Raw genomic sequence first — 13,188 nt, 5'->3', positions numbered from 1 at the left:
TAGGCCTATTTGTGTATTATGTTATCTGTAGAAATCTAAATCTAGGTTTAGACACTGAGCTGACACAAGAATAGGAAAGGCTTCTGCAGCAATGGGAAAACTCTCTAAGCGCGTGTGGGAAAATACCAAATTGACTATATATATGGCAAACAAACTTCTAGTCTACAATGCCTGCGTTCTGAGCAGACTTCTATATGGCAGTGAGAGCTGGTCGACATACATGCGTCAAGAGTACAAATTAAATAGCTTTTACTTTACGCTGCCTTCGACGCATAATGTGCATCTCCTGGAGGGATTATGTCTCCAACAAGGACGTTTTGAAACTGGCCAATGTGCACAGCATCCAAGCTCACCTGACACAGAGAAGACTTCGCCGGCTCGGACATGTCACTCGCATGCCAGATGGAAGAATCCCTGAAGACATCCTATAGGTTGAACTTGCGGAGGGAGTCAGACCCAAGTGCCGCCTAAGACTAACCCATAGAGATGTCTGCAAGCGAGACATGAAAACCACAGGCATCTACGAAAGTATGTGGGGGTGGGGAGATAACCCAAGACCGGACAGCACGGAGACAGACGTGCTGGTACGAACTTCGCCGAGCGCAAAAGAAACGAAGCTGCATCAGTCAAGAGAAAGAAGAAAGCCGCCCCCGTCAGCCATCCCTAGGACAGATGCTATTGTTGTGGCAAACTCTGCCGCCCCAGAATTGGTTTGATTAGTCACTCCAGATTCTACCCCGTCTTAAGACGGAATCATAACAGTGACTCATCTGGGCGCTTCCATTGTCTTCTGAGACAAAAGGAGCCATAACTGTCTGAATAAAGGCACATTCCTCGTCCCATATGCTAGGACAAATTTGTACAAATACTCCTTCTTCCCTAGTGCTATTAGAGCATGGAATGGGTTGCCTGAGCTAGCCAGGAAAACCAGTGACTTGGCAGAATTTAAGTCATTGGTTAATATGCATGACTAAATGCATTACGCGTAGGACATAATCATCTTCTTTTTTTAAAGTAACGTCTGTATTATATAAGATAAGATAATAACATAGAGAAACTTGAACCATTAAAATATTGATAGGTTTTGTGTATGAAAGTTGGTCTATGCACAAAGATGGAGGCACATTTCTTATTACATATGCTAGGACAAAGCTGTGCAATTCTTCCCTAGTGCCATTAGAGAATGGAATGGGTTGCCTGAATCAGCCAGGAAAACCAACGACTTAGGCTAGCAGAGTGTAAGTCACTGATTAATGTACATGACTAGATTGACAAAAATGCATAGGACATAATTATCTTATCTTTTGAAGTAACATCTGTAATATATAAGATAAGATGTCTAGTGGTGCATTTATTTTTTAAATTGCTATCTTCCTTCTTCAAAAGATGGGAAGTATTCTTTAGAAAAAAAACTAAAATATAGTGAGTGAAAGAAAGAAATAATTCAACATATATTTTAAGAATACAATCAAACAAATTGCATTATGGTTTACAATGTATTTTATTGTGAACAAATCTGGGGTTGGTATACATCCCTTCACAACCTGACATCAATCTTACAGCAAGACAGTAATGAAACCTTTACAATAAATAGCTTATTCCAGTCACACAGTAACATGTTCTAGATCAACTTAAATAATACATACAAAAATATAAATGCATAAAGTTTGTAAAAATTGATAATATGAATGAACAAAAAACATTTTTATCCACAACTGAATTGCCAGATTAAAAAAAACAACAAGCCATTCTTGAATATCATTATTATGATATGTTTCATTTCTGACAGAAAAAGGCATGAACTAATAACAAATAAACATGATCTAATGAATAACATCTAGCCCTGGCAACCCTGTTAACAACAATGTACTGTCTCTAGCCTAACAATATAAAAAAAGATAAATTGTTTTACAAATAAAACCTAGACATTTGAACTTAGAGTAAATATTTTGAGCAAAAGTATCTTTAAGCTTTTTTTGTTTTCAGAGTTTGTTAAGTCAAATGATCATCCTTCTGGTTTATATACTTCAGAAACATGTTTAAATCTTAAATTGGAAAGACTTTTAGATCTGGGTAATTATCTTCTTTTTTTGAAGTAACATCTGTAATCTACAAGATAGAATGCATGATGAAAACAATGCAAACATTTTTATTTCACAACAACTAGGAAGTGACCAATTTACTGCAAAGTTTGTAACCTAAGGGTTAAAATTATGTCCACTCACTCTTAACTTTTCTTTTTTTTTTTTTTTTTGTTGTAATTTTTGAACAAATTTGAATATTAAACACCACATTAGTAAACCTAAAAAACAATTATTCAGCCTTAACATAAATTATATATCTTTGATTCCACTGGAGGTAACTATATACTTAATTTTTGCTTAACTACTTGAAATTTGAACCCAACGTGTAGACATTCTTGATGGCGTGACCTTAACAAATTTTTGGTCGATACTTGTATGAGATAGAAGGCCACAGTAAACTGATACCCGCTAACACTCCAGCCAGTATGTAGATGTTGATGACAGTACTCTCTTTAGGAAGAAAACACTGGAAGGCTGTGTGGTTCACACTGTTGACTCGAAGCTAGGTCATGAATAAATAAAAGAGAAAATGAATCTGACTGAGGCTAAGTCACATATAAGAGAGGAAATAAATCTAACTAAGGCTAAGTCATATGCAAGAGATATAATAACTGACTGAAGATAAGTCATATGCAAGTGAGGAAATAAATTTGAATAAAATAAGTCCTATATGCAAGATAAATATAAAGCAATAAATCTGAATAAGTTCAATCATTAGGCAATAAATCTGAATATGTTCAATCATAAGGCAATAAATCTGAATAAGTCATATGTAAGAGTAAAGAAACCTATCACAGAATATAAAAAAGTGTACACAATAAAACACCACAACATGCTTACACAGATAAGATTTTTTAAAATATTTTTTTTTTACAATCTAACAGTTTCCAAAAAAAATTTTTCTTACCATCAAAAGTGTTGGGTTGTTCCTATTGCGCCAACTAAAAGATGACACACTCCATTCAGGGATATTATTGCTATGCACTATATAGCATCCATGATGTGTGTGAGCACTGATAACAAGGCGAGGTTCCAAGGATGAAAACAACTGAAAGGAAAATGTGTACAAAAAATACTTTTACTATTATATAACAGTAGCTAATATAGTAGTTAAAAATATAATGACAACTAAAATCTACTAGTAATACTAAATTACGATAGAATAGCTCATATGCTCTGATATAAAGGATTGGGGAAATAATGATGATGCCAAAATATAATAACTACGTAAAACATGCAAAACAGCTTCGGCTATGTTGTAAAACTGAGCTGAAGATTAAGTTTGGTCGAATGGGATAAAATGTAACAGTAAAATAGTCTCCAGTCCAAGTCCAGCTTTTTGGTTTGTTTCTCTCATGCCTTTTCTATTTTTAACTTTCTATTTATTTTCCCAACCGTCACTCTTCCATTCTATTGCAACAGAGACAATATCGTTATATTCAAACACCCTAATGGAAAATAGAATGCAAAGTGATGCCTAACAAACAAGATAAGACTTTTATTTAAACCAAGATTTTTACTTTAGATTTGGTTATGTCCCTGGGTTGGCTCAGCAACATAATACTGTTTGTTTGTTGAACACTTTTTAGATGTTTCTTCAGATTTTAAGATAATTACAATCTAGCCCCTACATGACAGTGGGATGGTTCAAGGCAGGGTTTAAGCTCGAGACCATTGTGAATATCAAACAACATCCCAGAGCACATACCACATGACCAAGCAGCCATCCAAAACTTGGATAATAAGTAGCCCCCTTAGAAACTAATTAGCATGAATTGGCAAGATTGAGAACTAGATTCTAATGCAGTTCCATTAACATATAGTCATTGAGTAACGAGGTTTTATTCAATTAATTGAAAATTAGCCAAGCGCTTGACCCTATGCATGCTTATACTAAGAGTAAAAAGTAAAGTTCCCCTTTCAGACCTTGTTGTCAATAGGACAGATAGTGTAAAGGTAATCTGTTTCTGTGGCTTACGGTTAATGAGGGTGTCATGTGGCCAGCACAGCAACCAACCACATTTTTTCCCCAACTAATTTGAAGTATCCATTAGAGCTGGGCGGTATCAGAGGTGCCCAAAGATCCCAAAATTTAAAATCCCTAGGTATGTCACTCAGCCAACAGCCTCCAACGAGTGGACATTGTTCTGTGTTATTTCATTGTTGAAGTTTATTTCTAATTGACCTTAAAGTTGTATATATATATATATATATATATATAATATATACTAAGAATAAGTGATATAAAACAAGCTTCTTAAAAGTAAATGAGACATTACCAACTTGGATGACCTTTGGTCAAGACTATCATAGCGAGGTTGAAATGGAATGTCTTTTTCATCTGCTGGTGCTGAGTCTTCTGTGTTACACTGCGAGTCAGATTTTCTGTACATGGGGAAATGCTGTCAAGGGAAGTAAGCAAACAAATTTAACAGGAACTCATTTATTTTCATTCAATTTCATGTTAACTGAATAGTTCAGATATACTGACAATGATGTGAAAATAACTCTTTAACGAATACTGAAAATTTAATCAAATTAAAAAAGTACCTGTAAAATAATAGGTCTTGAATAGGGCTTTCTTACACTTTTGCATGAATCATCTTTATGCTGATAAAAAAAGATGTTAAAATTTGAATTCAAAGAAAACAATCTACCTTAAAACAAGGTTACAAAGATAGTTTGTCTGGAAACACAAACTCACAATCGGCTCTCGAGGTGGTCAGCTCAGGCAGATAAAAAAAGCAGGTTTCAATATTTTCAGAAAAAAAACAAACAAACTATGAACTAAAAACTATCAACATCTACGACCCTATCTCCATCGATAAAGAATGCTTGCTGTTATACTAAGTTGAATAATTAATTCTGTTTAGAATTTTATGCTGGAGAATAAGTTGCAATGAGTGGGTCGGTGTGAAAGGAAGTATAGAATATGGATACTGTTCATGGGTTTATGAAAGAATACATAAGTGGCTGTCTGAATACATGAATAAGGACAAAGGACATATTAAGAGGTTGTTGTGTTTTTTTTGACATATCCGATGAAGAAGGAAGCAAAGTGTTTTAAAATAAGTGTTGTTATATACATGCTATTACCACAATTTAACATAACGGATGTAGACAGATTAATAAGATGAAGATCATGTGCTAATGATAGTAATCACTAAATATGACTATTCCTTTAATTAAGAATGTGTAACCTACTGAGAGACAGACGTGTCTCACGTTTGAGTAAAATGTATTGAGTATTATGAACATCTAAGTGATAATATTTTCTATGGATGTAGAGTGTATATAATTTGGAATAATTTGTGCTAGTGATTGATGGCTGAGATTGCCTATTTTGTGAACTGATATTTTATTTAATAAAGTATATGTCTGCTAGCAAAGTATTCAGTGATCATTTAATATGTGTTGTGGTTGAATTACATAGTTAGCACAACTATAATACAAGAACATTCTAACATGGCCAGAAGAGGCCCTAATACAACTCAAGAACACTCATACTAAAGAGATGTGACAGAATGCCAATGTTAATAGAAAAGCGCTAGAAGTATGAGAGCCACAGTTACAGAATGAAGCCATGACAAATTGAAGAAAACACTTTCTTTATATTTTCATTTTAAAGCTGCATCCCTTGATGAGTATTTCCTGTCTTTCAATGCATAACTACTTGAAAATTTGAACCCAACATGTAGGCATTCTTGATAGCATAACCTTAACATATTTTTGGTTGATACTTGTAAGAGATAGAATGCCACAGTAAGGTGTTCTCATTGGATATCATGAAACCCAACATGTAGGCATTCTTGATAGCATAACCTTAACATATTTTTGGTTGATACTTGTAAGAGATAGAATGCCACAGTAAGGTGTTCTCATTGGATATCATGACACAAGTAGAAGAATAACATTATTGATATTTGTGTGGATTTTGCTTGTACACAGCAGCAATCATTTAATTTTTAACTTCACAAGTTATTTCATTTTTTTTTTGGTCATTTAGTTGAAAATGAACATTACATTTAGATGTAATATGATTATCCACTATACGATTGATAAATGAAAAACTTGTAACTGTTTTTAACACAAAACAAATCAATTTAAAAATAAAAAGTAACAGAACAAATAACGAAATATAAACTTGAGAACTGCTTCCCCTATTTTCAGATTAACTCTTGATTTGTTCATACCTTCTCACATTTCTGTCTCAGGGCTAATTCATATGAAATTTCTTTAACCTTTCTCTCTGCCTGTACACACATTGTGCAGTGGTCCCCTTCCATGGCCATGGAGTTTATCAACACAAAAGTATTACCCTGTATGTCCACCATTCGTACAGATGGTGAATCAAAAGCTCTTTCAAACCTCTGGTGCTTGTGTTCAGTTATCCTTTTTTAAAAAAAAAATATTTATTTAAAATCATGATTTTAATTCTTTTTTTTTTTTTTCATTTTTAAAGGTCATTTAAAGGGAAACTCCGAAGGTTTTTCAAATTTGAGTTATTGACATATTTAAATTCTGCGTAAAAAGTTGTAATAGTAAACATTTTACCATTTTGTATTTAAATGCTTAGAAACATTTATATTTAATAAATTAGTCAGTAAATTCTTGACATCTCAAGAAAAAAAAAAAAAGGGTTCTTTGAGATTTTGTTCTTAGCTCAGTCAAATGTCACTTCCCTCAACAATACTGAAAGAGAAACTACAATTAACCAATCGTATCGCTTCATTTTTACAGTAGCTGTTAGGCTTAGTGACGGCCTAGTCCATAGCTATGGTACAGTTATATATATATATATAGAGAGAGAGAGATCTAAAAGCATTAGGATAACCAACTCGAGAAAAAAAGTAACTTTTTTATCTAAGACCCTCCCTGTCCTAAAAAGTAAATAGCTCGTGTGTTTGACTGATTCTAACAAACTGGTCAGTGTAAAGCTAGTCTAGACTACGTGTAGTCGGTAATGATAGACAACCAAGCGATAGTGTTTGTGTGTGTTGATTGGTCAGGCGAGAAAATACACACTGCCGTGGTTAGTCATGCATGTAAATCTACTTTCAACACACATTTTTTTTCTTTGCTTACAAGATCTAGATCTAACTGCATCATCATCATTCCTTTGAGTTCCTCCTGGAACATAGGGCCTCGACATAAACACGCCACTCTCCACGGTCTCTTGCTAGCTTTTTGATGGTGTCCCAGCTCTTCCCGGTCTTCTCTGCTTCTTCAAGTACACTGCGTCGCCATGTTCTTTTTGGTCTTCCTCTGCGTCTTGTTCCCTGGGGGTTCCACTCTATGGCCTGCCTAGCTCTGTTGCTGGTATCTTTTCTAAGGGTGTGACCAATCCATCTCCACTTCCTCTCTAAGATCTGCACTTCTATATTTTTCTGTCCACTCATCTCCAACAGTTTGGTGTTTTCTACTTTGTCATACCAGTGTATTTTTAGGATATTTCTCAGGCATCTGTTGATGAAGGTCTGTATTTTTTTTGTTGTGGCTTCAGTTGTTCTCCATGTTTCTAACTGCATAGACGAAGATATATTTCTTTTACAAGAATGTAAACTTTGCTGTATGGTCTCCCATTATACAGTAAGTCAATAGACTAAATTAATAGGTTAGTGTGACGTCACATAGAAACCCAGTAAAAATCTGATCATTTTGGATGCACAGGAAAATAACACCAGAAAAACTTCAATTACTAAGTTATTATATCAAATAAAAAAAAAAAAGAATAATACATTCATTATCTATAAATTAAAACTCAATATTATATAAAAAATTGTCAAAACCATCGGAGTTTCCCTTTAAATCTACTACAACATACAACACTAGGAGATATACTGTATTAAGATTTTGTTTTCTGTGACGATATAAAATATTAAACAAAAAAAAAAAAGGGGGGGGGGGGGGGGTAATTTATCTTTTCACTTTAGATCGCTATAGGTGTGAAAGGGGAACTTTACTTTTTTATTAGTATTTGGATCAAGGTATATCGAACATAAATCAATCAATCAATCTATAAATGCTAAGCAAATAGAACACAGACCTTTATATTTATAATAAATGAAATAAAACAACAACATTGTTACATTTCATGAAATCCTTCATCGTGATTGCCAGAGACAACATGAAGCTCTGTTCCCTCCGGCACAGCGAACATTGACTTGAAGCGAGTCACATGATAGTTGAACTCTTCATCGCCACACCATTTACCTTCATCTAATAAGTCCCCTGCAGATAATATAATAAATGTTAAATTTAAACTTATTCCATTCGTACAATGCTCTAACACACTAAGAAAACATGTCTCACTAGTGAGTTTAAATGTAACAATAACTTTTAAAATTTTTGTTATTTAAAGTGTGTTTTTGTCTACTTTCCTTTCATTTTGTACTCTGTCCGATAAGCTTCAAAGTGCAATGTAACTAAATCAAATTTTAATTTTAGAGTTTTAAAAAAAAAATATAAATACTAATTGTCATAGCTACTTCTCTTCCTATTGCTGAACTTTGAACTATTTTACAAACTTGGACAGATTATAGAATACTACATTAGATTGAACAACTCACCCAACACAAAAACAACATCTGGTTTATGTATCAACATGCTGGTCTGGAATGCCTGCCTCATTTGCCATTCTCTACATACAGAGAAAGTAAAAATAATTAGGTTAAATGGGATTTTTATTTTATATAAGGAACTAGCCAGCAATACTTCAGAAATATAATAACCTAGCATCGTAAATGCAAACAGCAATGATACAAGCATAATTAAATTTTTTGCTGCCTTTGAGCAGTGATCAAACGATATCTTTTTGTTAGCATGTGGTTTCTGGCAACAATATAAATATTTTAAAATCAAAACTAGACCATGGCACAATGTTCTCTGGGAGTATGCAACTGATACTTCACCTATTTTAGTTCTAGACATCCTCAACTTAACTGTCATAAAATGTGAGCAATGCTTCACTCCATTGCTCACCCACTGCTAGCCTTACCCCACAAAAAAAGAAACATTTATTTAGTTTGATGTGGTTATAACAACAACCTTACCACAGCAGCTAACATTATTATGATTATTACCTGCGCAACTTGTCAAACCAATGTCCATGCCTGAAGCCTAAAAGATGAGTGTCCGCAATGACAAGAACTTTGAGATCAGGTGTCTCTTCCAGGGATGAATAAGTTTCATGTGTTACAGATGGCCAGGTGCATTGTAACAGAACAACAATGTAATGTATAACCTGCAACAATACATTCAAGTATTCAGTTGTTACATACCAAGTAACACATGGCAATATAGTTAAGTATACAATTCTTACATACCATGGCAATATATCAAAGTCTACAATTTTATATACCATGTAATACATAGCAGTATATTAGCATATAGAATTGTAGTTTTAGCAAAATTAGTGGGAAGCGTGGTCGAGAGGCTAAGTATGCTTTAACTTGGCTATCTGTGAAGGGGGCTTGAGGTTTGACGCCCGACTTGAGCAGAGTTGTGTTTACTAAGGGCCTAAAGGTAGCATGGCAAACCTTCTCCTAGATACCCCTCCCCCCACTGGTCCACAAATGAGATTGGACCAAAGCGCTCTGACCATGTTGTAAGCATGAAAGTAGGGCTATACAAAAGCTATATTTAATTTTATTCAAAGTTACAATCAACCAGAAAAAAAAAGAAGTTTAAAAAAATTATGCATCAAAATGTGAAAAAGTTTTCTAATGTAAGTCAAGTAGTGTCCAACAGAATGTATGGCTGTGAATGTGTGGTGGGGAAAGTGGTTCTAAAGCTGTAAATTAAGAAAAGATTTACAGGCGGACAAATCTGGGTGGAAGGCATAAAAAAAAAAGAATTTCCACCACATTGAGATATGAAAAATAATTATTGCTAATAACTCCTTAAGTCCAAACTCTCAATAAAGCAATGCTAAACAATTTTATCAATCTTAGGGAACCAAAACCATCATAACAGATATGGTAGATATTTATTGAATAATGGTCATAACCTTCAGAATTAGGGCCTAGAAATCAAGACTCGACGTGACATTTTATACGTAGAAATCTTACCTCACAATAAATAAAAAATAGAAGTAATATGAGTATTGATCGTAAAATCTTGCTCGACAAAGATGCTACAATAATCTTTTTCCATGCCTCTCCAGCATGGTAAAGTGGTATCATGTTGTTACTGATAAACCGTGCATGAGGAGCTGCATTGTTAGACATCAACTCATCAACTCGTTACCTGAAAATATTTTCAGCTAAGTTTTGTTACTGCAATTTATATTCATCTTGCATTATAAAGTGGTGGTGGCGCTGTGGTTGAGTGGTTAAGCGCTCGGCTTCTGACCTGGGGTCCTGGGTTTGAATCTCGGTAGATTTTAAATTTTGGGATTTTTAGGGAGCCCCTAAGTCCACCCAACTCTAATGGTGGGTACCTGATGAAAGTTGGGGAAGGTGGTTGGTCGTTGTGCTGGCCACATGACACCCTGCTCATTAAACATTGGCTATAGAAACAGATGGCCTTAACAACATCTGCCCCATAGATCACAAGGTCTGAAAGGGGAATTTTACTTTACTTTATATAATGGTATTAAAGTAAAAATTGTAATGCAACAAATATCGGAAGAGATTCAGGTCCAGCATTTACTACAAAGCATGACTTCAAATTGGAAGAAGAAACGACCCAGTTACTACAAAGTGTATCCCTTCTCCAATTGTGTATATAGAGAAGGAAGAATGATGTGATTAGCCAGTTACAGGACCAAATTGTGGCTAAATGCTTTATAGCAATTGTCTTCACTATTGCCTGTGCATGTGTCACAACAGGTGTCTGGAAGTCAAGTGATACCTCCACTACCATATTCTGACAAAATATGGCACCACACAACACCCAGTAGGGAATATATTAAAAAAAAGTAAGTTTCCCTTTCCCTTTGAGATCTATCGGGCAGATGCATGATGTAAAGGTCATCTGTTTCTGTAGCCCAAGATTAATGAGTCTGTCATGTGGCTAGTACAATAACCAACCGCCTATATTGTCTGGCAGAATTAATACTAATGCCAACAAATGCCAGGTACCTATTAGAGCTGGGTGGACTTGCACCCAAAGATCCCAAAATTAAAAACCCCAGTCTTTACCAAGATTCGAACACGAATTATTTTATTTCACATAAAAGGAAAAAATAATTAAAATGTATGCTGATAAGTTGAAATCAGATCTTAAAAAAAATAAAAATTCAACGTATACTGTACATACTCAAAGCACTATAGAAGAAGTATTTGTACAGATTTGACCTAGCATATAATAAATAATAATATGAACAAGGAATGTGCCTTAAGCTTTGTGTCTTTCTGAGTACATTTTATTAGTTTTTTTTTTTTTTTTTTATGTTTCAGTGTTGTATATATAGTTGCTGCTTTAATGTCTTCTATCCTAAAGGATCTCTACATTTAATGATTTTTCTAAAGGTGTTACCCTAATCAAATGTAAATATTTGTTTGTAATGAATCTCACTGCTCTATTTTGTATCTGTTTTCTTGAGTTGCATATTGATATTCTGGCCTAATAACATCTCATATCTTATCTTATATAAAATACAGACATTACTTCAAAAAACAAGATGATTACGTGTTATTGGCCTAACCAAGGACAAGGTTAAATAATATATATATAATATTTTAGTTTTTCTTAAAATTTTTATTTATAGAAATTATTTTATAATAATAAAAACCTAATCACCCTAATGCTTTGTTTGATTTTTTAAAGAATTTCATCATTATATGAATTCCATGATAGTCTTTCATTTATAATAAAAAAAACTAAAACATATTTTTGTGATTTAAAAAAAAAGGGCTTTTTAGGCTTTAGGTCAGTTTAGGTACTTAAAAAAAGTTAAAGTTTAACTTTAGTTTAGACTTAAGACTTAACTTAATCCTTTTACTTTAGATTTTAGATCAGACTAGACTAGAATCTAGTGTTCTAGTCTAGATTAGCCGAATGCTGATAGTCAGTGATAGTGATAGAAGATTCTAAATAGAGAAATTCAATAGACGATCACAATTCAATAATAATAAATAAGGCGTAACTTAGTAGTAGTAGTGACTATTAGTACTATTACTATAGACTATAGCCATAGGCTATAGCCTAGGACAAAGGGGGCATAGCATAACACTTCATAACAGTACAACATTTTAATTATCATTTAACATTTAATAAGGCCTGTCTTGAGTCTAATAAAAGACATTAAAAAGTTGACTAAATTTAATTTCGATTATAGTTTATAGATCTAGATCTAGGCTACTAGGACAAGTCTGTCACTAGATCTAAGTGAACTAAGTAAGTGTCACTCACTGTGACTAAGCTTTCATCAAGTAAAATATATAGAATCTAGTGACAATCTAGTCTATATCAGTGAGTATATCTAGATCTAGATCTATATATATAGATCTTATTGATCTAAAATAATCTAAATGGCGAACTAGAATTAGATAAGATTAGAAACAATTATGCGAAACTATAAATTAGAAAGGACTGTCTATCTCACTGAACTATACATACATTTTTCCATAATTTAGATCTAGATTCTAGATCATAGATGCATGGACTAAAATGAAAAATAAAAAACGATGTTGGTCACGCCCACGGCTCCCTTACCCGCTGCCATCCTAAACCGTCATGCAAGTGCAAGAGGTTTGGGCTTCAACCTAGCCCAAATCTATAAAATAAATTAATCTTCATATCTGAAAGAGCGTCTGAAACATGACGTAAAACAAAACGTAAATTTAGGATGTTCGTCCCCATTCAGATTCAAATTATAGTATAGGCCTAAATAAACTCTCGAATGTTTTCCATGTAGATGTAGGTATCTCTCGTTTTTACGATTTTTGTGTGTACAGTAGGTAGGCCACGGGAAATACTGCACTCCTCACTAATCTTCGGATTTATTATTATTATATATCTTATATACTATAAGACGATCGAAAAAGGGTTCTATCGTTCTTTTAATAGAATATGATTCAGTGTTGTTCTTTTTAACTCTAAAAATAGAAGTAAAAAACTATATATGTCAGTCACAACATCATGAACACTGCTTAAATAT

General features: G+C 33.8%; 1 protein-coding gene across 4 annotated transcripts; it reads right to left on the bottom strand.

Annotated features, from left to right (window-relative positions):
• Window positions 1-1,482: 1,482 nt before the first annotated feature.
• LOC106079176 (metallophosphoesterase 1-like) lies at window positions 1,483-12,942 on the bottom strand. 4 transcript variants are annotated; one of them, XM_056035135.1, is made up of 10 exons: window positions 12,744-12,942; window positions 10,154-10,331; window positions 9,167-9,327; window positions 8,654-8,724; window positions 8,174-8,315; window positions 6,278-6,476; window positions 4,635-4,694; window positions 4,364-4,486; window positions 2,992-3,132; window positions 1,483-2,586 (listed from the first exon to the last, which is right to left on the bottom strand). In XM_056035135.1, exons 2-10 carry the CDS (start codon window positions 10,310-10,312, stop codon window positions 2,434-2,436), a joined length of 1,209 nt encoding a protein of 402 aa, XP_055891110.1. In that variant the 5' UTR covers window positions 10,313-10,331; window positions 12,744-12,942; the 3' UTR covers window positions 1,483-2,433. The 4 variants fall into 4 exon arrangements, with proteins under 4 accessions (XP_055891110.1, XP_055891109.1, XP_055891108.1 ...); XM_056035134.1 differs by having other exon boundaries at window positions 12,648-12,800; XM_056035133.1 differs by lacking the exon at window positions 12,744-12,942 and adding an exon at window positions 12,441-12,593.
• Between the last annotated feature and the right edge of the window lie 246 nt (window positions 12,943-13,188).

Source organism: Biomphalaria glabrata, chromosome 7 (assembly GCF_947242115.1).
Source record: "Biomphalaria glabrata chromosome 7, xgBioGlab47.1, whole genome shotgun sequence".
In the NCBI taxonomy this organism is placed as follows: domain Eukaryota; kingdom Metazoa; phylum Mollusca; class Gastropoda; family Planorbidae; genus Biomphalaria; species Biomphalaria glabrata.
The sequence above is the reverse complement of the archived record's forward strand: the minus strand, read 5'-3'. Positions and strand labels throughout refer to the sequence as shown.